At 52.0% G+C, this 24,067-nt stretch overlaps 1 protein-coding gene across 8 annotated transcripts; it reads left to right on the top strand.

Annotated features, from left to right (window-relative positions):
* Positions 1-14: 14 nt before the first annotated feature.
* On the top strand, positions 15-24,067 carry CFAP70 (cilia and flagella associated protein 70). 8 transcript variants are annotated; one of them, XM_053992115.1, is made up of 27 exons: positions 15-96; positions 929-1,043; positions 3,250-3,436; positions 3,730-3,825; positions 4,151-4,230; positions 5,267-5,440; positions 5,833-6,015; positions 6,417-6,508; positions 7,543-7,642; positions 8,670-8,804; positions 10,306-10,440; positions 11,500-11,591; positions 13,241-13,301; positions 14,496-14,687; positions 15,286-15,417; positions 16,225-16,350; positions 16,872-17,005; positions 17,104-17,219; positions 17,375-17,530; positions 18,436-18,531; positions 19,196-19,272; positions 19,994-20,146; positions 21,465-21,626; positions 21,790-21,879; positions 22,850-22,951; positions 23,741-23,788; positions 23,958-24,067. In XM_053992115.1, exons 2-27 carry the CDS (start codon positions 933-935, stop codon positions 24,036-24,038), a joined length of 3,111 nt encoding a protein of 1,036 aa, XP_053848090.1. In that variant the 5' UTR covers positions 15-96; positions 929-932; the 3' UTR covers positions 24,039-24,067. The 8 variants fall into 8 exon arrangements, with proteins under 8 accessions (XP_053848090.1, XP_053848084.1, XP_053848091.1 ...); XM_053992109.1 differs by having other exon boundaries at positions 7,516-7,642; XM_053992114.1 differs by having other exon boundaries at positions 46-65; positions 7,516-7,642.

The following is a 24,067-nucleotide window of genomic DNA, read 5'->3' as shown; positions in this document are numbered from 1 at the left end:
GCGGGAGCAGCCGCGTCTCTGTGGTGACGGGACGCGAGCCCTCCGCCGAGTCGGGGAAACCGCAGGTTCGAGCCCCGGCGCCGCACAGCCCTCCCGGTGAGGGGCTGCAGGATCCCCCCGGGGCGGGAGGGCCTCCAGAACTGTCGGTGAGGGGCTGCAGGTCCGTTCCGGGGCAGGAGAGCTTCCAGGTCCGTGGGTGAGGAGCCCTGGGGTCAGCAGAGCACCTAGGCCCGTGGCTCGGGGGCTGTAGGTGCGCCCTAGGTCGGGAAGACCCCCGGGCCCTCGGTGAGGGGTTGCAGGACCATTCTGGGGCAGGAGAACCGCCAGGCCTGTGGGTGAGGGGCTGCTGGAGACCCCCGGACCGTCGGTGAGGGGCTGCAGGACCACACCAGGGTGAGAGGAGCCCCGAGCCCATCAATGCTGCCCTGAGGGCGCTGCCAGGCCCTGGGGGTGTGAGGCGAGGGGCCATGGGGTCCCTGGGGAGCCCTGAGGGAATCCTGAGGGATTCACGAACCTAAGGAGTGGAAGGAACCTGGTGCCCATGGCATTTAGGAGCCGTGAAGGGACGGGCTGGTGGCCATCGGCCTTTGGCCCATGGGGTCACCATTAACTTAAAAAGGGAGTAAAAGAGAGCCAGGGATGTACTGGGAGCCTGTACAAGAGCAGCCTGGCACAACAAACCTTTCCTGGGAGCTGCAGCTGGGTGAAGCTTACAGACAGAGAAGGATAATTTTCACATTACATTTTTCCCAGTCCTCCCCCTGCCCCTCGTGAGAGATTCGTCACTGCCAAATCCCTGTGCTTTCAATGGTGTTTTGACAGCCAAGCCCTGAATAGCGCTTGCAGCCTGCAATGCTGTGTCCTGCAGAGGTATCTGGGAGAGGAATGGAGCAGTTTCATGTTTCTTTCCTCATTCTTTCTCCTGCAGAGCCATGGAGGTCCCTGCGGGGCTGACTGGTAGGAAGGAGCCTGCTGCTGCAGCTCTTCCCAGTATGTCACAACCAATACCAGTACAGATCACAGTCGTGCATGCACAGGACCTGGTAAAGTTCCGAAAATATCTCTGCTAATTTAATAAACAAGGCCAGAGCAATTCTGTGTGCACAGGGATCCCCTGTGAGAGCAGGCGGGGGGTGATAAGGCTAAAGGAAGGAGTGGTGGGAGTATCAGAGGTTCGGCAATGCCACACTGGCTTCCTCCTCCCTGCTGAGGAGTTCACACAGAGAAAAAAAATCTTGTGAGGCGCATATATTGGGGAACACACCTCCCTAGCAGCAGGCCAGAGATACTGGGGTGAAATGTACCTCTCTGCCTCCTCTAACTGTATGGAAATGGCGGGGTTTTAAAGCAGAACACAGCAAAAATATGATCAGTGAGACAAAAACCTGTGAAAGGACCTCACCTTGGTTGTAAAGCCAGATTTTCATCCCAGCTCCAGCTGTTTAAATCATATTGAAAGCAATAGGGTGGCTCTGGTTTTAAAAAGGCAGTGGATCCAGTTCAAGGCTATGAGCTGGTGCCAATCAAACCACCACTGCTGTGATTTCCATGTGATGCACCCAGCTGTCCTTAAAGTCTTCCAGAGGAACTGACATTTGGGAAGGAATGTGGAGGAGAAGCTCAGCTCCTGCTGCAAGCAGAAAACATGCAAATCCCTGCTTCTCCTCCAGCAGCAGACAGAAAAAGCAATCCAAAAGCACCTGCTTGAGGCTTTCACATTGTAGTATTGAAGTACCTCTTACACTGATGGATTCAGCAAACAGCAGCTTAGGTGAGGTATGAGGTGAGAGGAGGATAAACAATGCTGGGAAGAAAAGACTGCTGGATTGATTGCATCTGGAATGTTGCTTTGTGGTTCTGATTGCTCCACCGTGAGAAAGGGCTGTACAAAAGGGAGGAGGGGTTACAAAAGGGCAATAATCACAGCAACAGTATGAAAAAAAATCAGGCTGTAAGAATGTGGAATCCACTTCTAGCTATAAGTGTGGAATCTGCTTAATTAGAGGCAATGTAGAGAAGGATGAGAGAGGAGTCTTGGATAATTAATGGTACAGGGAAAGGTTAATTGGATTCTTCTGTTTAGCCATTCATAGGATGTATGCTTAAGGAGACAGTGAGAAGGGCTGAAAATTAAAACCAAGTGAAAGAGATCTCTTTTTGTGTAAGAACCAGCATGGAACTAATTACCCCAGTGATACGGAGAGAGGGAGCTGAGGGCGGGTTAGGCATCCCTGTGGCTCAGCACTAAGGAAAAGCTGGGTTTGGGTACAATGGTCCTTGTGTTCAACCACTTCTCTGTGGATTGAGAGCTAAAGTGTGTGTCTGCTGCCCAGCACTTCCTCTGCTGTGGAGGTGCTCAATGCTGCTCATGTGGGTCCCCACTGCCATGTGCTGTACCCTCACTGTCCCTCTCCAGCCCTGTTTAAGCCCCTCTGTTTAGACATTTGAAATTCAAAGTAAAATCTGAATTTCTTCATCTCTGATTAAAGCATGTGGTATGAAGGTAGTGTAACAACAAATTGCAGAGCTCCCTAAGAGCTTGCTGAAGTCCTTCCTTTGATTTCACAGAATCACGGAATCATTTAGGTTGGAAAAAGCTTCTGAGACCATCAAGTCTAACCTTTAACCCAGCACTGCCAAGGACACCACTAAAGCATATTCCCAAGTGCCACATGTACGTGTCTTTTGAACACTTGCAGGGATGGGAACTCCCCCACTTCCCTGAGGAACCTGTGCCAGTGCCTGACTGTCCTTACAGTGAAGAAATTTTACCTAATATCCAACCTAAACCTCCCCTGGCGCAACTTGAGGCCGCTTTCTGTTGTCCATTTCAGGACATCCACAGGTGTCCTGTGAGCTCATCCCTGTAGTTCAGGAGCTGTTTTCTTAGGAGACAGCAAAGGTCTCAAGCTTCCTGGAAGTACAAAAATATCAGTGGAGTATTTTGGGATTTGTTTTAGATATGTCTTTCCTGAGGTGAAGCCTGAACCTCTCTATCTCCCGTGCCACAGCTCCTGATAATCTTTGGGGCATCACAGCATGGTGAAACAGGAAATTTCCCTCCTAAAGACAGGGAATGGTGAGGTCTCAGTGTAGCCAAGCTCTGCTCCTCTTCCTCATTCCTGTGGTGGAACAGACTCCCACAAGTGAGCCCTGTCCTGGTCACTGACCTGAGCTGCTGCCAGAGGAACTCTGATGCTGGGATGCTGCTGCAGAGCCAGCTGCTCTCTGAGCTCTTTTTTTTGACAGAAAACTCTCAAAAGCAACGTGGTGGTTACGTTGGTGCGTGTGGAGTACAACGGAGCAGTCCTGGGAGACTCCTCCAAGACTGATGTGCTGCCAGATGGGACAGCAGAATACGACTTCAGCACCAGCTTTGAGTGCAGCCCCGATGGGCCCAACACCTTGGATGTCCTTGTGCAGAAACCACTGCTCTGTAAGTAGCTGGTTCCAGATTTCCCACCTTGGAGCTGGGTGCTGTTGCTGCAGGAGTCACTGGTTCAGGAATAGCATGTCAGCAGCAGTGGTGGGAGGATCTCAGCACTTCTTGTCCATCTCTGCCAGCTGGAAGAATCCCCTTTCATGTTGGCCCATGCTCCTTTGGCTTTGCTGTGCTTGTCAGCCTTGGGAGGTGAAGAGGAGCTTGTGTCAGAACTCACACAGACCCTCCTAGTGCCTGACCTGCTGGTCCAAGGAATTCTGCCAGCTCCTCTCTTTTTATCTCCCTAGTGACAGTGCTAGAAGTGAGGCCAAAGGAGAAGAAAAAACCAGAGAAAATCACTCCTCTTGGCCAAGCTGTGGTGGACCTTCTACCTCTGCTGCAAGGTACAACACTGAGTTTCACAGCCTCCATGCCCTCTCCCTGCTCCCTGGCACTTTGTAATCTCTGCTTATGGACCCCTGACTACATTTTATCTCCTTTGGACAAAGTAACCTTCATAGCTTTGCAAAATCTGACTCAGGCAGAGAGAGGGTAGCTCAGCATTCAGAATTAGATCATGATTTTGTCTCATGTAAGGTGTCCCTGCCCATGGCAAGGAGCTGGAACAAGAAGATCTTTAAGGTCTCTTCCAACCCAGTCACATTCCATGACTGTGATTCTTTGCAGAGGGTCTCACTTCAGGCTGTTCTCATTCCTGTTTCTTCCCAGGAGTGCGTTCACTGAAGGTCTTTGCTCCTTTGTATGCAGTGCCTGCCTCCCCATCAGTGAGCCTTCACCCCGAGGCCACGGTATGTGGAATTTGGAACTGTTCCTTCCCTCATTCAGCTCTCTGCTGCTTTTTAATGGGAGGGAGAACATGACTCAGCTGCCTGGCTCATCACGGATGTGGTACAGCCCTATATGTTACAGGCTTGGAGGCCTTTCCTGCTCCCTCTGACGTCTGTCCCTGCTTCCCTCTGATAGGCAAGGTCGTGCTGGGAAATGTTAATGTGTGCAGCTACCCAATTGCTCTGCAAAAAATAACGAAGTTGGAAAGCACAGTGCTGAAAACTCCCCAAAAGGCAGCGGCAGGGTCACCTGCCCAGCTTTATTAGCCTTCCTTTCTGCAGATAAAATGTCTGAGTCCATTATTGTACAAACTCTGACTGCCTTTCCTGCAAGGTCCTTATTCATTCAGCAGGTTGCAAAGTACTTGGTGACTGAAACAGGGAATGAAGTATGAGGCTGGGAAAATGTGTCCAATTTTGCTGCTGAGCCTGCCTGCAGTGAGCACCGGGAGCAAACTGGAGGGGTGGATATCCCATTAACAGCTCTGTGTTTAAGAGGAGTTCACAGTGAGCAAGGTGGGGGGCACTCATTAGGGAGGACAGGTAATAAATGCTGACCAGCTGGTTTTCCCTCACACACCATCCATCCAGGGCTGGGACAGGTAATTAAAGGCTGCACACAGAGCTTGGAGATAGGACAGAGGCAAAGCTGTGGCTCTCTGAATCACCAGGGGAAAGTCATCATTTTCCACCCTTGATGTTCTTTCTCTGTGGCTCCTTTCATGAGACCCTGCCTCTTTCTCCACAGCTCATTTTATGAGACCCTTGGGGCATGTGCCATACCTCAGCCAGGCTGTGATTTAAACAAACAAATACCACAATTGAGCCAAATTGCTCCTGAGATTCCTTTCCTGTGCTGGGCTGTTTTCTTTTACATCGAAGATGAGGCACAAGATAACATTATATGTTCTGGCCTTGGGTTTCTGCTTGCTTCTCCCTAAGAGCAGGCAAATTATAATTGTCTGTTTACTGGCTTGATTTTATCTTTGTCTCACAGGCTGGCCTTGAAGTGACAGTGAGCACCAAAGAGCTCCTGCTCTCTGCCACCCAGTTCTCAAGTGGGAACCTCCTGAGCATCACGCTGGAGGCAGCTTATTCTGTCCCTGAAGCCTTTACTCCTGACACCCAGCAAAACTACATGGCTTGCTTGCAAATACCAGCAGCTGGTGAGGTGAGAATGGTCCAAGCACAGTGACAGGGGGTTTGGCTGGCTTTGGGCTGTTCTCCCACCCCATGGAACAAGTGTCCAGGCATGTGGAGTGCACAGCTTCCGTGCTTATGCACCATCAGCCTTCATTGGGAGATCTCAGAGTCTCTGTGGCGTGATGTGTTTCTTTAACACAAACAAAGGTCTGTTTGGAAAGATTTGGATTCAAACTGGCAGGGTTTTTTCCACGTGTCTCTTTATTTTTATTCCATTCTTTGTATGCATGTGGTGGAGTGCATTTTCCAAGCCAGGCACCCTGTACTGTTGCTTTGCTTTGTTATCCCAGCTTGGAGCAGCTGGCTCTTGCTCCTGCTCCCGTTAGAAATGCAAATCCTTTGTTTCTCTTGGGTCTCTAGAAAGAATTGCCATTGCTCTTCAAGAATGGCATCCTGAAGGCTGATGGTGAAAAAGAACCATTGCCCCGGCCCAAAAACTGGCCCTTTGGCCCCATCCTGGCCCCTGCTGCTCTGAACATACCTGACTCTTTCATTGTTGGTGGGCCCTATGAGGATGAGGATGGAGAGCTCACCAGAAGCGAGGTGAGGAAGGACTGGCAAGTTTGGAAGAGAGCAAGGAGGGATGGAGAGATTGGATATGAGAAGGAGGTGGGTGGTCACTGTGCAATGTTCAGCACTGCCCTGGGGCAGCAGACATGCCGACTCACTGCTGGAGACATCCCAAGGGAGAATGTGGCAGGTCTGGTCCCAGAAAACACCCACTCTGAGCTGCTGGGCTGGGAGCTGTGTTATCTCCCATGAGCCAGGCACTTAACGCTGATGGTGTCTGCAGGAAAGGCTGTCAGCCTCTCTGTGGGGCTGGCCTGGCTACGGGCACTTGGACACCTCTGTCTGACTCACATTCTCTCCCAGGGACCCTTTTGAGGATGATGCAGGCTGTGGAGTTTGCTGTCCTGGCTTTGACTGCATGCTGTTTCTCACAGGACATGGAATTCAGGATCCAGGCCGAGAGCACGAAGAGAATCGTGTGGGACACGGAAACGCGCTGTTTCCTGGACGCTGCTGCAGTGGCCGCGTAAGGGACCTGAGCAACCCAGCCCAGAACATGGTCAGAACGACCTGAGGCAAGGAGCTGCAACATGCAGGTGCTCTCAGACCCCTTAGGGGTCAAACTGTGGCTCTGCCTCACCTCCCATGCCTGCTGTGGCTGTCTCTTGGCCACACGCATTCACCTGAGCAAGGGCACAGCTCTTGAAGTGCCTTGAACTGCTGGCAGCAGCTTTATTCTGCTGTGCTGGGAAGAGGTGAATTGTCTGGAGCTGCTGTCTCCATGCCACAAATGCTCTCTCCTGCTGCCAGCAGCTGGGGCTGGGGGCTGGTCCCTGCATAGCTTGAAGGAAGGGGCAGCAGTTATGGTGAGCAGACATGGACTAGAGTGGCATCCACAGCTCTCCTCTGAGCTGCTAATTAAATCCCAAATCCACTCAAACCTTTCACTCCATGTGGGCACTCTTCATTTGCTTTTTTATTGGATAAGTGTTGCCTTTAGCAGCTCCAGATACGCTCAAGATCAGGATGAGTGTTCCATTTATCTTTGAATCCTGCTATTTTCTGGCCTCAGCTGCATCATGGCTGTGCATTTCACAGCCAAATTACTCCTTGTGTGGAAATACTCACTTCTATCTCATTTGATTTTTTAAATTCTTTTCCCTACACATTTATCCCCCTGCCTGCTGGTGTCAGAGTCACCAGCCACATTGAATGCAAGCTTAGGATCCACTTGCTCTGTACAATTCAGGTTTTATACCAAAGTTAATCACATTCCTTCTTACTTATTTCTGAAGTAACTGGGTGAGAGAGAAAACCCAGTGTGTTGCTCTCACAGTTGTTTTAAAGCTGGCTGTGCCATAAATGCACATAGCAGTGGGTAGAGCAGAAAATGTATCCAGCCTGCCCCAAATCAGTATTCCCATGGCCTAAGGGTGTTTGCTGAGGGAATAGGGTGAAGCAAAGCCAAGAGGAGCTGCTGGGGCACAAAGGAGGGTGGTGGAGCTCTCCAGCTGGGTTTCTGCATCTCCTCAGTGCATCCTGCATCTGCTTTGTGCCCAGCCTGCAGACGCGCATTGCCAAGTGCTGCTACTGGCCCGTGGAGCTCTGCACGATGTCCGTGGCCTCAGGTGGCAAAGGGAAAGCCAGCAAACTTGACAAGGTAAAAATGGGGTCTGGTTTGTGGAGTAGCATTGCGTTATCAGGCATTTTCCTCTTGAGGCCTTTGTGATACCAAAATCAGCCTCGAAGCTGCCAAAGTGAGTCAGAGAACAGGAGGCTTTGTGAAAAATCAGCTTTATAGGGCTGTTGAATAGATACAGGGTCATATTTTTTCCCTGTAGCTCTCAGTGATGGTCTATGGTAGCTCACTGGAAAGGGGACAGGGAGAGGGTGGCTTTTAAAATTATAGAATAGTTTGGGTTGGAAGGGACTCCAGACTCCATCTCCTTTCAGCCCCCTGCCATGGGCAGGGACACTTTCCACTAGACCAGGTGTCTCAGAGGCTTGTCCAGCCTGGCTTTGAAGAGAATGAAAAGTAATTCACTGAGCTGATCTTTGGCCAGTGGGGTTTTGAAAGAGCTTGAGGAAGTTCTTGCATTCTCAGGCTGTAGGTAAGTAATGCTTTTGCATCTAAACCAGGGTGATTTGACAGAGAAACAGCCCCTTAGAGAATGGTTCTGCTCCTGGCAGATGGTTGTGTGAGAGCTCCTAATCTATCCCAGGGCAAAGCCATATAAGTTGGTGTAAATCCCTTTCAGCACTCCCAGTGCCAGGATTTTACAGCGCTGATGATGATCATTCTAACCAGGCCTCCCACACCTCCTAAGCCCCTTGGTGTCTGTCCAGCCTGAGGTGCACAATTCTGGTAGGGTCACCTGGATTTCTAACCACACAGCTGATAATCTTCCAGCTGTATCTCAACAAGACCATCCTGAGGAACAGCAGAGTGCAGGAATTAGAGAGAAAAGCTGCCCCACAAAGATTGGGATAAAATTAATATTCTACATATGGAATGACTTCAGTGTATTCATCCAGGTTGTCTCGGCTGTGTGCCAGTGACAGAACCATGGGCTCATCAGGTGCATCAGTTTGCTGTGTGGCCTTCTCTTAATGAGATTGGTGACCTTGTTCCCTTAAGGAGAATAACAGCCTGTTCAGGATCTCAGTCCCTTGCTCTGTGTTTCCAGAGAGATGAGGACACGCAGATTGCCTTCCATGGCGTGGCATATGTCAACATGATGCATTTGCTGTGCCCTGGGGTGAAGCAGATCCGAGGGGCCTTCCGTGTCTTTAACTACCAGGACAGCGCGGTGTTTGAGAAGGTGAGAGCAGCAGGCTCTGCTCCAGCTCTGCAGCTGGGTTTGCACTGAGGGCTTGGGAGCAGGGACAGTGGACAGAGGTGTGTTTGGGAGCAGGCAGTGAGACAGGGGGTGTTTGGGAGCAGGCAGAGTGGACAGTGTGCTAGTTGGAGCTGGATCTGAACCTTGAGTGCCCTTCTGGTGATGGAGAAAAGTAATGATACAAGCTTTTAGGTGCAGGTTTCTCCAAGACAGGGGATTTCTGTTGGGGGGTGAGCAGGTCTGGGGGCTGAGAGAGGCTTTGAATCTCACTCCACTCCCTCCTATGCCAGCATGATCCACTCTCCCCAGTCTGGAGCATGAGCAAGGGAACGGTGTTGCTGGGAAGAGCAAACAGTGGCTTTAAAAGGATTGTGTTACCCCCGGCAACCACCAAAAAAGCTGTCATTGGAGCTCTTTCAGCTCTAGCTCACCGAGGTTTATTTGTCTTTTCGTTTTCCCCTCTCTGTTACTAGGAGTGACAGTTACATTTCCATTTTCCCACAGTCTCTCCCTCCTGGAACAGACCCGAGCTTGTTTCAGGAGGGCAGATGTACAGCCTGGTTTTACCCTCCATGTTCCCTATGGGGCTCTGGTCCAGGTGCAGGGGCTGGGTGAATTCCAGCCCTTCTCCTGCCTCCCTGCTCCCTCTGGCTGCTGCAGAGCTGGACTGGGCATGAGTGTGTCTGCTGGGCTCTGCTTCCCTACCATGAATAATGACCCCTTGGCTGCACAGTGCTGCTTGTCCTGTGCCATTTATCTGTCACAAGTGAAGTCCTTAGTACTCCCCAGGTGCTTTGGGTTGCCTCTTGGTCTAAGGAGTTTCCCTACAGCTGCTCCATCCTCTCCCCAGGATCCCCATAACTCTTGCTAGCCCAATTCCTGTAACCAGGATGTGTGGGAGGGAACAGCCTGTCTAGGTGGTCAAACACTGTGGAAACACACAGTCTGACAAACCTATTCCTTGCAATTCCCTGGTGTGTGTCAGGGAAGCTGCTCCACACCAGAAATGAGCTGGGAGCCAAGAGATGCTGTCAGGCAGGTGGGGACCCCAAAAAATGTGTGGAGCAGGCCTGGTGAGAGTAGCCAGATTCATCCAGCAGCCCTCATCACCAGGCAAATCCATAGCTGTGAGGCAGGTTTAGGATTCCATCAGGAGTTCAGGGTCACGGATCTGGGTTCCAGCATGTTCACCACATATCTCAGGCAAGGATCAAGGGCCAGCCCTCAGTGAAAATACAGCTCTTTGAGGGGAGATGGAGAAACCCCCAGTGTCTCATAGTCTAACCTGAGGCTTCACAGCTACACAGGATCAGAGCTGGCCTGGAGCACCAGCAGCTGAACTCTAGGAGGAGAGAATGAGTTTACAAAACTTCTTAAGGCATTTAAGACCCTGACAGTATGTTTTGTGATAAGAGAGGTTAAGGCAAATGAGCGAGGAAGCCTGCTTTGTCCCTTGATTCTCTCTGTTGCCTCTATTTTTCAGACCAAAATTCAGTACAGTATTTTCCGGGATCGCAGGTCACAGCTCAGTCTGTCCAAGGAAGGGTTGGGCACCTCTCCTGCTAGCAAAACTGCTTCCAGTAAGGTTCAGAAGGAAGAGAAAGATTCCAGTGCAACGGTAAGGTCTAGGGAGGCACATGGCACCATGGTTGTTCTGTTTCTGTGTCACAGGAAGTTGGGACACGCAGGAACCAGGGATGGATGTTGTCTCAGTTGCCTCAGCCAACTGAGAGATACTCATTATCCTAGACCCATGGAATCTTCTCAACATGAAGGGATCCACAAAGATCAAGAGTCCAACTCCTGGCCGTGCACAGACACCCCACCTGTGCCTGACAGTGTTATCTGAGCACTCCTGGAACTCTGGTAGCCTTGGGATCGTGACAGTGCCCTACCACGCTCTGGGGGAAGAATCCTTCCCTGACATCCAGCCTAATCCACCCATGGCACAGCTCCAGCCATTCCCTCAGGTCCTGTCACTGGTCACAGACAGCAGAGATTGGAGCTGCTTCTTGTAAGGAAGCTGCAGCTTTCCCTTATCTGAAATCCTAGGGCGTGCTGCCTGAACTTGCAAAGATTTGAGATTTATTGAGTCTGAAACAAGAGACATCTTTTCTTTTTCCTAATAGTTACTCAGCCCATCCAAAATCCAGTTGTCAGATGGCACTGGAGAATCTGAAAATGTCACAAATCTCAGCCTTGAAGGACAGGTAATTATGTCTCTCCAAAGAGAAGGAGAGACTGTAGAGCATCACTGTGCTGTTGTCTCACACCTTTCACACAATTAAATTTCTCAAGAGTGAGTTGGACAAGGGATGTTTTACGTAGATGTTGTCCCAGAGTTCTTCCAGTGACGTCCACCTGGAGAGCAGACTGGGACTGGGATAGAAGGTCTCTGTAAATTGTCAGGCATTTATTGAAATTATCCCTTCATATTTTGGCTTCTTCCTCTGGAATGCACATTCATTCTGCAGGCAGATTGATTATCTGGGCTCTCTCCTTTTCCCATGCCTGGTTTCTCGAGCTGGATTTTGCTGCTGTAACTCATTCCGAGGGTGGGTTGTAAAACAAGCTGGATCTCTGCAGTTTGGAGATGTGTGGCTGTGTGCTCAGTATTTCACTGTGCCAGCACTGGCTGCAGACAGCACGACACAGGGAGCAATGTTTATCTCCACAGCAATACAGCGAGGCAGGAACGTTCCTGGTGATGGAGATAAAGCTGGACAGGCCCTTGGTCCCAAAGCGGCTGCGGGAGGAGCTGGTCCGGCGGTGCGTAAGGATGGGCTGTGGGGCTGACAGCTCCTCTCTGCAGGCTGGAGAGAGGCTTGTACAGCAAACCCCCCTTGGAATCCTCCATAAAGAGGGCCTGAGACAAAGCCCACAGGAATCAGGGGGAGGATTTGGCAAGACTGCTTTAGACATGGCATCTGGTGTGTTGGGAAAACACTTGTTCATCCCAGCTGGCATCTCCCTGCCATTCCTCTCAAAACAAGAGACACCACAGCAGCACAGCAGTGTCTGTGTTCCTGTCTGGGCTTTGTTTCCCTCTAATCCCCATGTGCTTGCCTCTTGCATGTGATGTTCAGTGGCTTGGTCAGTCCTGGCCACCAGCATGGACTGCCCTGGGTAGTGCTGCTGTTGCTTCACCAGAGCATTCTCTCATTTTTAGCTTTCCAGAAGTTTTCTCACAATGTTTTACCCATTCCTCAGCTTTTATGTTAGTTTTCATGTTGTTCCGCTGCAGTGCTGCTCTTTCATCTCTGCTGCTTTGAGACTTCAGTTCCTGTCCAGTGGCAGCCCTGCTGTGTTATGGGTTAGAAAGGCATAAACCATCTAATTTATGGAAAAAAAAAAAAAAAAAGAAAATGCAGCAGATGAATAAGGTGTAAGAGATGCAGGTTTATATCTCTCAAACAGAAATGTCATCCATTCATTGAAGGTATATGTGTCTTGTCCTCACTGCTCCCTGCTGTCTTCCAGGAGGAGCAGGCTGAGGAAGGTGAACCTCTCTTATAACAGACCTTTTCCTGGTCTGTTTTATACATTTCTACTCTTCTGCAATGTGTGTGGATTCAGTGTCACTCCTCCATGCTTGTGTGCACCTGAACAAGGCCTGTGGCACCTTGGCTTGGTGGGATGGATCATGTTCTGAGGACTAAGGATGTTCTGGAGTCCAGCAAGCAACAAATGTTGAAAAAAATTTAAATTAATTAAGGCTGGTTTGGCACCAGGGGATTTAATTCCAGAATCACAAAATGATTCAGCTTGCAAGGGATCCCTGAAGGTCACCTAGACCAACATTCATGTTCAAGTGGGGTTCCCCAGAGCATGTTACTCTGTGTCCAGATGTTTTTTGGGTATATCCAGGGAAGGAGACTCCACAGAGAATCCTGCTCCAGTGCTCAGCCACTCTTACCTTAATAAAATCTTAGTTTAAAACTATGCTAATCCTAATGGACAGTCATTGTAACTCCACAGAGGCCCAGGCAGGGCTGGGTGGTGTCTGGGCTCTGAGGTTGGTGTCTGGGGTCGATGTGTGGCCGAGGGTGCCACAGCCAAACTGGGCAACGTTGGAACTGATGGATTGGGTGCTCTGGGCTGTTTAGTGACCAGATTCTACAGAGCTTTCCTTAGGCTGGTTCCTTCCTTACACCTGTTCTGCAGAACCAGGAGCTCCAAGATACAGCTCTACTGCTCCAGGAGAGCAGTTTGGGTTAGCAATAAATGTTAACTCTGTCATGACAAGCCACAGCCATCAGTTGTAGGGACCTGTTTCCTCATGGACTGAAACTTCAGGTTTCCTCCCAGGTGGCTGTGAGCTGTCTCAGGGACACGATGGCAGGGTGGAGCCCTCACACTCCACAAGCCAACATCCCTGGCAGTGGATCTGCTGATCTCTCCTCTGCTCTCACTGACAGGGTCAAGGAGCTGATTCCTCCCCGCCCTGCACTGCCCCCCCAGACAGAAGGAGCCAAGAAGGTACGTGTGAGAGCCTGTGGCCTTGCCACCATTCTGCCACCCCACCCTGCCCTCAGAGTCTTCATTCTCAGCCCACAGCAACATGGGGATGAGGTTTGAAGAGGTCAAGGGTGCAGGGCCACAAAGGTGGTGAAGACTCTAGAAGGGGATAGGGCAATATGAGTAGTGGTGAGGTCACTTGGAATGTTCAGACTGGAGAAGAGAGACTGAGGGTAGAGATCATTGGGGTCTGCAGCTTCCTCTCAAGGGGCAGCTTTAATCTCTGCTGTCTGTGACCAGTGACAGGACCCGAGGGAACAGCTGGAGCTGTGTCAGGGGAGGTTTTAATGGATTTTAGGAAAAGAGTGGCTGGGCACTGACCAGGCTCCTCAGCCCTGAGGCTGCCAGAGCTCCAGGAGCATTTGGACAATGCTCCCAGGGATGCCCAGGGTGGGATTGTTGGGGTGTTTGTGCAAGGCCAGGATCTGGACTCGATCCTTGTGGATACCTTCCAATTCAATATATTCTATGAAATACACAGAAAAGGAGACTTCTGTATGGGTTATCTCCAAAGCAGTGTGCCTTGGGAGCCCATTGTGTTCACATCCCATTCAAAGGGTCCACACTTGTGTTCACATCCCATTCAAAGGGAAGCCATGAAGAGATGGAGCAAAGGGAGGGATGTTTGGAAGGAAATGGGATGCTGGGAAAAGAGACTACCAGAACCTTACATTTATATCCTGGGCAGTCCCAACAGTTTCTTGTCTCAGACAAGAGACAAGTGTGCTTGTCCCTGTGCTTCATCAGACTCAGACAAACTTGAACAGAATCAGCCCTGACCTTTCTCAGGTCACCAAGAATTTTTGAGGATCAAGATGATGGAGATTACAGGTTCTGCTGAATAGGGCTGGCCGTGGGTTTCAAGGCTCCTAGTAAATGAGATACATTTTACTCATAGCCAATTATATTGCTAGGAGAGATAGCAGTGACTGGAATACTGGGTTGTGATGGAAAATCCTAGCAGGAAGGAGCTCTTTTTATGTTTACCTGCAGATATTTTCTCAGCCCTCAGGCATGGACAGGAAAGGATGTGTGACAGACTAATTGAGACTTGAGTCAGGTGGAGTTAATGGGAGGCGTGGGCTGTGGCAAATCAAATACATATCAAGGTTGATTGCATAAGTGGCTTGTGAAATTTATTTATTTCTTTCCTAGGTGGTGGAAGATTATCACAAACGTGTCACCAGTGTTGCTGTTGCCATCCTGAGGGAGTACCATGAGCTTTTTGGGAAGCAGCTGCCTGACCAGGGAGTGATGGACCATGAAACCATGGAGGAACAAAAACGTCAGCTCAACTACGAGCTCAATACCTCTGGGAAATATTTTGCTTTTAAGGAACAGCTTAAGGTGAAGACTCCTTTGTGCTTTTTGCTTCCCTGTTTGTTTTGTCCAGACATTTCTCAGTGAGGAACTGCTGCTCCGTGGTGGTAATTCAGGATGATGTAGTGCTCCAGAATCCTTTCCTGCCACCTGGAGCTGTTGAAGTGAGCACTGAGGGGACAGGATTCCCCTCTAATGGAGCAGGCACCAAACTGCTTTGGTCCCACACCAAGAGAACACTTCCTATAATTGGGAGCTGCTCACATCCACTGGCCCCATGCTCATAATCTGAGAAAATCAAAACTGGCTGCTCTCACATTCCTGTCTGCCCTGGCAGGGAAAGGAGGTTCCACTCTCTCAGCTGCTCAGCCTCAGCCACACTCTTCCTGGAGACCCCCTCTCTGTCCTGAGGAGATGAGCCATTCACATGCTGTCCCTAAAGACTGTGTCAGGGAGGTGGGAAAGGAAATCCCCCTTGCTTACTTCTTTTTGCTCTTATCAGTGGTGGGCTGGATTTATTTCTCAGAACTAAGTTGGAGCTTCAGGCTCTATCTCTGTCTGATTGCAGAGGTGGTGGGGGGCACGGGAGGGAACCTGCCTTGTGCAACATCCCTTGTCTCCACAGTATTCTGTGGTGAAGATTGTGAGGGAGAAATACCTGAAGACCACAGCGTTTGAGACCAAGGAGGAGCTCCAGGCATTCCTTAGTGAGCTCTATGTGTACCTTGTGGACCACATGCACATTGCCCTGAACAAGGTAGGGGGAAATTGGGGTGACTCGGGCCATGGCTTCACTGTGGGTCCAGGGCAGGTGAAGGACTTTTGCCTTCAAGGCAGAAGCAGGCTCATGCTTTCATCTGCTGGAGTTGTCACATGTAGACCATGAGCCACACTCCAGGCAGGGATCCAGTGCCTTTTTATCCCACTGTTCAAAATCCTGGGACAGGTGTGAGATGCCTCTGGTAAAGGTGCTGTAACTGGCACATGGTGAGGCTGGCTGGGCAGAGCAGAAGCTGGGGTCACCAGTGAGTGGCCCCACTGAAGTTTGTCATCACCTTGATCTAGGGAATGCTGTGAATAATCATAGGATCACAGACAGGTTTGGGTTGGAAGGGACCTTACATTCCGCCCCTGCCATGGGCAGGGACACCTTCCACTGCACCAGGCTGCTCCAAGCCCCGTCCAGCCTGGCCTTGGTCACTGCCAAGGAACCAGGGGCAGCCACAGCTGCTCTGGGCACCCTGTGCCAGGGCCTCCTCACCCTCACAGGAAAGAATTCCTTTCCAGTATCTAACCCTGCCCTCTGGCAGTGGGAAGCCCTTTCCCGTTGTCCTGTCCCTCCATGTCCTTGTAAAAATTGATATTGCTTTGTGCCTATGTGGCAGAGGTACCTGGGAATGATGGGAATGTGTCCCACCACAGAGCAGCTTGCCCTTCCCAGTACCAGCCCCAGCCATACTGGTCTGTACTGTGTGCAGTGCTGGCGTGGGACCTGCTGCCATACTGGGATCACACAAACCACTCTTCCCTTCCCCAGAGCTAACACTGTCTCCTTTCCTACCAGCTCCTGTCTGGGGAAGATACTTCTCCTGCCCCTCCACCCAACACGACCAGGAAGCAGCTCTTGCTCTTTGCTCGTGAAGCTGAAGCCAACAAGGACTTGAAACTGGCCTCTCGCTTCTACACGCAGGTGAGGGAGCCCCAGATCGTTCCTGCCATCACCTGTGTGGACTGGCACAGCCCAACATCCCAGTGGGGCCACTGCTCACAGCTCAGCCAGCCCCCACTGTGGGGGAGGGAGGGAGGAAGGAGCTGAGCGTCACCAGGATACTCAGGCTGAAGTAGGATTTGGGAGTGATTTCCCAGGGAAATGCTGCTCTCTGCAGGATGTGAGATTGTCCCTGGCCAGGTCACTGAGGACTCCAGCCTTGAGGCCAGGGAAAATGGGATGTGCTGGATCAGTTCTGGGGACACTGGGCCCTAGGAGGCGTCAGCTGGAGCTGGAGGACACGTGTTAGGTGGAGAAGGCTTAGACAAAGTGGGCTTCCAGCACGATCCCATTTAGGGGACACCCTTGCATGTGATAGACAAGGGCTTGATTCCTGCTCAGCTGGGCTGGGGTGGCCAGGGAAGCTGTGGTCATTCCAGAATTGTCTGCCCAGTCCATGGCATGTGCTGAACCTGACTGCAGTGATGGTCTCTGTTGTGCAGAGAATAGCTCGGGACCAGTGCGACATCCAGTCCTGGCTGGACTATGGAGCCTTCTGCCTCGTGTATGAGGACGCCACCAAAGCCCAGGAATGCTTCCAGCAGGCCCTTTGTCTGGACCCTCAGCACATCCAAAGGTGCTGAGTGCTCCTGGTGGGTGGGTGGGGAAGGTGTGGAGTGTATCCCCCACACCACTGCTGGGGCTGCAAGGCTGACTGCTCTGCCTCTGCCCCAGCTTGCTGCTCTGTGGGATTGTGGCTGTCAAGCTGCAGCAGTATGAAGAGGCAGAGATTTTCTTTGAGGATGCCTGCTGCTTGGAGCCATCCAGCATCATAGCCTGGACCCTCTCAGGTACAAAACCAAGCCAGTCTGATGCTCAAGGTATTCCTGTAGAGCCAAGCATTGTTCCTGCCCCCAGTCCTCTTCTCCCTGCTCCAAGCTGAGGGCTAAGGGAAGGATTTTACTTCCTTTGGGTGTCTGCTGATGCTGCTCTGTCTCTCCCACAGGTTTGTTTTATGAGATGCAGAATAGTTACGTTCAGGCAGAAAGGAACTTCCGTGAGGCTAAGAAGCTCCTGCGAGCACAGCTTGAGGAGGAGAGGAGAATCCTTGAGGCTGCTGAGGGAGACAGGAAAAAGCCCAGTTCTCCCAGCACAGACCCAGGTAACAGGCAAACCCAGGAGGTGCCCTGGCACCAGCAAGGAGGGGTGGATCCATGTGGTCAACAGTGGAAGGAGAGGAAAGTTTTTAAGAGGTGAAGTACAAAGGGTAAAGGTAGAAGATGTGGACTGTGAGCTAGAACAGAATTTCATGGAAGCTATCACTGTGAGTTCCCAACACAGCAATCCAAAGGACAAACCAGCTGCTTGGCAGTGACCCTGAGGCTTCGTTTGGAGCCCCTCTGAGTTCAGCCTGAGCTGAAACTGTCTGTCCTGAGTCCCAAATACTTGGCCAGGCTGCAGGAAATGCTGACTGGCTTTATTTTTAACGTTATCACCACTCATGCACAGTGCCTCAGGCAGGCAGGCCTGGTTTTTGTCCCTTCTGATTATGAGGAAAGGGATATTCATAGAATCATGGCATGACTAAGGCTGGAAAGGACCTCCAAGATCGAGTCCAACAGTTAACCCAGCACTGCTGTGTTCATCACTAGCTCATATCCCCAGCTGTCACATCCACATGGCTTTTGAACACTTCCAGGGATGGGGACACCACCACTGTCCTGGGCAGCCTGTTCCAATGCCTGACCACGCTTTCTATGAATAAATTTTTTGCTATCATCGAATGTAGACCTCCCTGGTGCAACTTGATGCTGTTTCCTCTCATCCTGCCTCATTTACACCTGTTCCTGGCTTCACATGGTAATCTTGTGCTAAAAACCCCAGCCCCAGGTATTACCTCCTGCAAAGAAATTTCTTCCCAGCTTTGAAAACCTGATAGATATTTTATATTTTCTCTCTTCTCTCCTTTTTTTTTTTTTTTTTTTTTTTTTTTTTGTGGAATCATGTTTTAAACTGGGAAATGTATGATGGCCTTCCATCTAATGGTTGTTGGGGGTTTCATTCCAGAGAAGATTCCAGACGGCTCAGCTGACAAACCACCAGAGGTCATGGAGGGCGTGACATCCAAGGCAGAGGCTACAGCAGTGCAGGAAGCCTCGGAAGGTTTGGGAACGGGGACGTGGAGAGCTGGGTGATGGTCCTGTGGGAATGGTATGGGAGCAATGAGCCATGGCCCTGTTGTCTCTCCTGAGCCTGGGAAATCTGCAGGCAAAGCAGGTTCAGTCTGATTTTCAGAGCAGCACATCTCAGGATGGACAGCCAGCAGGTGAATGCAGCTCTCTCCCTCACGTCACTGCACCCTGCACCTTCCTTTTCTTTCTCCTGAGATGCCAGCTCTTGAAGTGTCCCTAGGGATCCCCTCTGGTTGTGTGGTGTGGGATCTGCCTCTTCCACAGCCCCAGTGGTGCTGGAAATGGCAGTGCTGGGTGCCTCAGGGCCCCCTGGTTGGTTTGGGGAGGCAGGAGCCTCACTGTAGTTGTCTCTGACAACCATCATTCATAAATTTCCACCTTTTTTCATCTGGGTTTGGACTGGAAAATTAGTGGGTGATGAGTGTAACTTCTTTTCAGATCTCCTACAAAACTTAAGCCCTTCAGAGAGAAATCCTGGGTTAATCTCTGCTTCAGCCTCCCTTGCCACTTCCTGGGTTTTGCTCCATGTTGCAGGGATTTTTCTGTCCCTACTAGGATGTCAGGACCTGCTTTGGCTCCAGAAATAAAAATCCCCCAGTCCCCACTGGGATTGACAGAGACACATTTTCTTGCAGCTCCAGCACCTCAGCCACCTCCCTGCACAATCTTCATGAAGACAGTGGAATTCCTGATGAAAGTCAATGCTGTCCGGGTCAGTTTAGCAGGAGGAGTGGGGAGGGAGGCTGGTTTATTCCCAAAGAGCTCCAGCCAGCCCCTTTCTGGGCCTCAGGGAATGAGCCATGGCTACTCCAGAGGCTGAGCACAAGAGGGAGCAAAGCCACCACTGGCCAGAGATGCAAAAGTGTGGCCAGGCAGGGTATGGAGCCCACAATGTGGACACACAGCCCAGCACTGCCTGCTGCAGAGGAACAGCCAGCTTAGAAATGGTACAGGGTGCTCTTCCCTGTGCACTCAGAGATGGGATCCATTATTGTGGTGCTTCCAAGATGCCTGAACTCCTTTGATTCAGACACTTGTGTATGTTGGAGTGATTTTTGTGTCAATGTGGAATGTGCCTGTCCTACCAAGTCATATCTGGGACCTCTCTGGCTGCCACATTGTGCTGCCTGCCTAAATTTGACATGGCAGAAAGAGTTGCTTAAAGTAACTAAATGGAATCCTGGAATTATTTGGTTTGGAAGGGAACCTTGAAGTTCATCTCATTTCAACCCCCTGCTATGGGCAGAGACATTTTCCACTAGATCAGGGATACCTTCCACTAGACCAACACTCAAAAGAGGGGAAAAAGAAATTTCCTTTGTCTTTTCTGTTTGTGGAAGTCAGAGGTGTCAGCCAGCTCTCCTGCCCTGTCCTGCCGGGGTGTCCATGGTGTCCCTGCTCCCCTAATCACCAGCTGTGCCATTCCTCCCCAGTTTGTTCACAAGGCACTGGCCCACGAGCTGCTGAGCCTTCAGGGAGGCCCCACCTGTGCCTACTACCTGGCACTGGCCTGGACCTACATGCTGCGGGAAGACTTCCCCAGATGTGAGGAATGTCTGCGCAAGGCCGTTGGCATCGACCCCCTGGTAATTCCCGTGCAGTGCCGGTGTGTGAGAACCCAGAGCCCCTGCTTCATTCCCACTTTACCATCCCAGTGCTAGTCCAGAGCATTTCAGCGGGAGGCAGTCACACCAGGCTGTGGCTGCAGCACTGCTCTCTTTGTTATCCTGTTGTCACAGCCTCCTGTCCCTTCCTGCACAGGTAGGCAGCATCTCAGAGCCTGTCTTTGCCTTTCCCTCTGCAGCATCTGCCTTTCTTTCTCTCTCAATAGGTTTATCCTGATCCTCTGTCCGTGGGTGGGGGAGCTGGGTTCTGTTTCATGGCAGACAAGGTTGCTATTGAGCTCTCTGCAAGAAAGGTGGCTTTGGGGAGGCAGACTGAAAGGAAGGCAGGGGGAAGATGACACCTGGGAATGCTGTGTGCAGGCAGGACACTGGGCTGCAGGGAGATCCCATTGCTGCAGGCAGCCCACTGACCTTAACTCTCTCCATAAATCCTGCCCTGATATCACAGAATCGTGGAATTGTTTAGGTTGGAAAAGCCCTCTGAGATCATCAAAACCAACCATTCCCCAGCACCACCATGTTCACAATTAAACAATGTCCCCAAGTGCCACATCCACACAGCTTTTAAATCCCTGCAGGGATGGTGACTCCACCACTGCCCTGGGCAGCCATGCCAGCGCCTGACCACCCTTTCCATGAAGAAGTTCTCCTAATATCCAATCTCAACCTGTCTTGGCATAACTTGAGGCCATTTCCTCTCATCCTGTCCCTGTTTCCTGGGAGCAGAGCCCAACCCCCCTCGCTGTCCCTTCCTGTCAGGGAGTTGTGCAGAGCCACAAGGTCCCCCCTGAGCCTCCTTTTCTCCAGGCTGAGCCCCTTTCCCAGCTCCCTCAGCCCCTCCTGGTGCTCCAGCCCCTTCCACAGCTCTATTCCCTCTCTGTTCCTGCTCCAGCCACTCAGTGTCCCCCACAATTGAGGGGCCCACAGCTGCACACAGCACTGGAGCTGTGGCCTCCCCAGTGCCCAGCACAGGGCCACGAGCACTGCCCTGCTCCTGCCAGCCACACCATGGCTGGTACAGGCCAGGGGCCATTGGCCTGCTTGCCCACCTGGGCACACCTGGCTCAGGTTCAGCTGCTGCCAACCAGCAGCCCCACGTCATTCCTTTGCCACCGGGCAGCTTCCAGCCACCCCATCCCCAGCCTAGAGCACTGCACAGGGAGCTGTGATAATACAATGAAACACTGCTCAGCTCCTCCTTTCTGCTGCTTGCAGTGTCCCAGCCCCTCTCTCAGGTGTTTCTCCTGTCCGTGTCTCACTCCTGGTTTTTGGTGCACAGAATCCAAATGTCTGGGCTCAGAAAGGGCACCTGTGCTACCTGCAGAAGGACTTTGACAATGCAAAGGAGTGCTACGAGCGAGTCATCAGCTTTGTGGAGGATGCTAAGGATATGCACTTTGTCTACCTGCGCCTGGGCTCCATCTACCTGGAAGAGAAAGAGGTGAGGAGGCAGCAGGGCTGTGGAGGGGAAGTTACCACAAAACAAATCACTCCTGCAGCAGCAGTGGGGCCAGTGGGTGTCTGAGCCCCATGCAAACAGGGTGTTTGGCAAACCCCTGTCTGTGGAGTGGTGCAGAGGGATGTGTCTGTCTCTCTCCTGGCAGTACGGCCAGGCCAAGCACATCTACCTGCTCGCCTGTGACAACTCTGCCTCCTGTCTCACCTGGCTGGGCGTGGGCATCGCTTGCTACAGGGTGAGTGCAGCTGCTTCATGTCCTCTGGGCTTCACTGGGTGGCATGGGACACAGAGCTTGGCTTTTGCAGGATCCCCTCATTTAAAGCAACTCTTGGCTGCCCGTGAGCCGGTGCTCCCGAAGGCCATCGTGTCCTGTATGCTGTGACAGCCCCAGTGTGGCACCCGGCTGGTGTCACCTTCAGCCTCTGCTCTGGGAACAGCCATCCTTTCCCCTCATCCCAGCTCCTGCCAGCACCTCCTTCCCCAGGGTGTCATGGCAAACAATCTGGGCTCTGCTCCGAGTTCCTGCCTGCACGTGACCTGCATGTCACCAAGGCACTGAGTGGGATGTCAGCAGGCAGGAATCTCAGTGTTTTCCCTGTCCAAGGGAATCCAGCACTTCTGAAGGGCTGCCAAGCCACCAGCAGTGCAGTATCTCCCCACGGGATACCTTGCCAGGTTCCTCCAAGGGATTTTGGCTGAGGAAGCAATCAGGGAAGGAATTTGAACTTCTGTTTCCCACTTAGCCAGATGTTTACCTCCTGGGAAGCTGTGGAATCAGGTTAGGGAGGTGAGTGGTGGCTTGGGCACCAGCTACCCCTGCATGCCCAGAGCTGCTGCATGGCAGGAATAGGGAACAGGAACACAGCCATATTTCCTCATGGAGCTGGATCACTCAATTCCTGGAGGCGAAGGGGTTTGTGCTGCTTTCCTTACAGCTGGAGGCTAATTTAGAAATAGTGTGTGATCCCATGGGGATCAGCAGTGGGAAGCTCCTGCTCCAGACTGGAGATCTGGATGCTCTGGCACTGAGGATAACTCCTTGTCTGTGCCCCAAGTCCTTTCCCCCATGTTTCTCTCAGGGAAGCCCTCCTGGGAGCTTCTGTTGCACTGATTTTTTCCGCTGTTAGAGCAATGCCTGTTCAGTTGGGAAGCCCTTTCTGCCTGCTCTTCGTCATTCGTCCATGCCTCTCCTTCTCTCCCTCAAGCTGGAAGAGATGCTGGAAGCAGAAGATGCTCTCTCTGAAGCCAATGCCCTAAATAACACCAACGCTGAAGTGTGGGGATATCTCGCCCTCATCTGCCTGCAGGTGAGTGCCAGCCTGATGGAGTGGAGGTTTATGGAGGGTTTATTGGGCTGGTGGGGGGGTTGGCATCTGCTCATGAACCTGAAGAGCCGATTAGCTCTGTGATAAAGAGTTTGGGGGCTGTTCTCAGAGAAAGTGAGTGCTTGGACAGCAAAAGCAGCACCCTCAGGCACCAACTGCCCCAGGCATGTCCTCCCTGCTGAGCTTCTTACAAATGTCATTTCACAGAGATCTCATGTCTTTCCTGGGGTGCTGGCCACTGCTGAGGCACCCTAAATCCTGGGATCCTGTTGGGCCCCTTCATGACAGGACAGACACAGAGGGGCTGGAGCGGGTCCAGAGAAGGAAGGAGAGCTGGGGAAGGGGCTGGAGCACCAGGAGGGGCTGAGGGAGCTGGAAAGGGGCTCAGCCTGGAGAAAAGGAGGCTCAGGAGGGACCTTGTGGCTCTGCACAACTGCTGACAGGAGGGGACAGACAGGGGGATCGGGCTCTGCTCCCAGGGAACAGGGACAGGAGAAGAGGAAACGGCCTCAAGCTGTGCCAGGGGAGGTTTAGGTTGGGTATTGGGAAAATTTCTTCATGGAAAGGGTGGTCAGGCGCTGGCACAGCTGCTTGGGGCAGTGGTGGAGTCCCCATGCCTTGGGGAATTTAAAAGCCGTGTGGATGTGGCACCTGGGGACATGGTTCAGTGGTGGCCTTGGCAGTGCTGAGGGAATGGGTGGATTTGATGGTCTCAGGGGTCTCTCCCTGCCTGACCCACCCCAGGATTTGCTCCCCGGTGCTGTGTTGCAGGGCGGGCGGCAGCTGGAGGCAGAGAAGTGTTACAAATACACGGTCAAGGTTCGTGTCCGTGTCCGTGCCCTGCGGGGCTCCCTTCCCAGCCGGGTGCGCGGCGGTGCCGCGGGACGATCCCCGTCCCGCCGGTGTCGCAGCCGAGCCACCGCACAGCCCCGTATCTCCCGGGCAGTCCCGCGCGGCCCGGCCCTGACCCCGCTCCCGTTTCCCGCAGCTCGGCCTGCAGAACGACGCGCTGCTGCGGGAGATCCGCGCCGCCCAGCACCGCTTCGGCTTCGGCGACCCTTCGCTCTGAGCCCCGGGCACATAAAGTCACCTGGCCCC

Source organism: Vidua macroura, chromosome 16, assembly GCF_024509145.1.
Source record: "Vidua macroura isolate BioBank_ID:100142 chromosome 16, ASM2450914v1, whole genome shotgun sequence".
NCBI lineage: Eukaryota > Metazoa > Chordata > Aves > Passeriformes > Viduidae > Vidua > Vidua macroura.
Note: the sequence above shows the minus strand (reverse complement) of the source record. Positions and strands in the feature narration are given on the sequence as shown.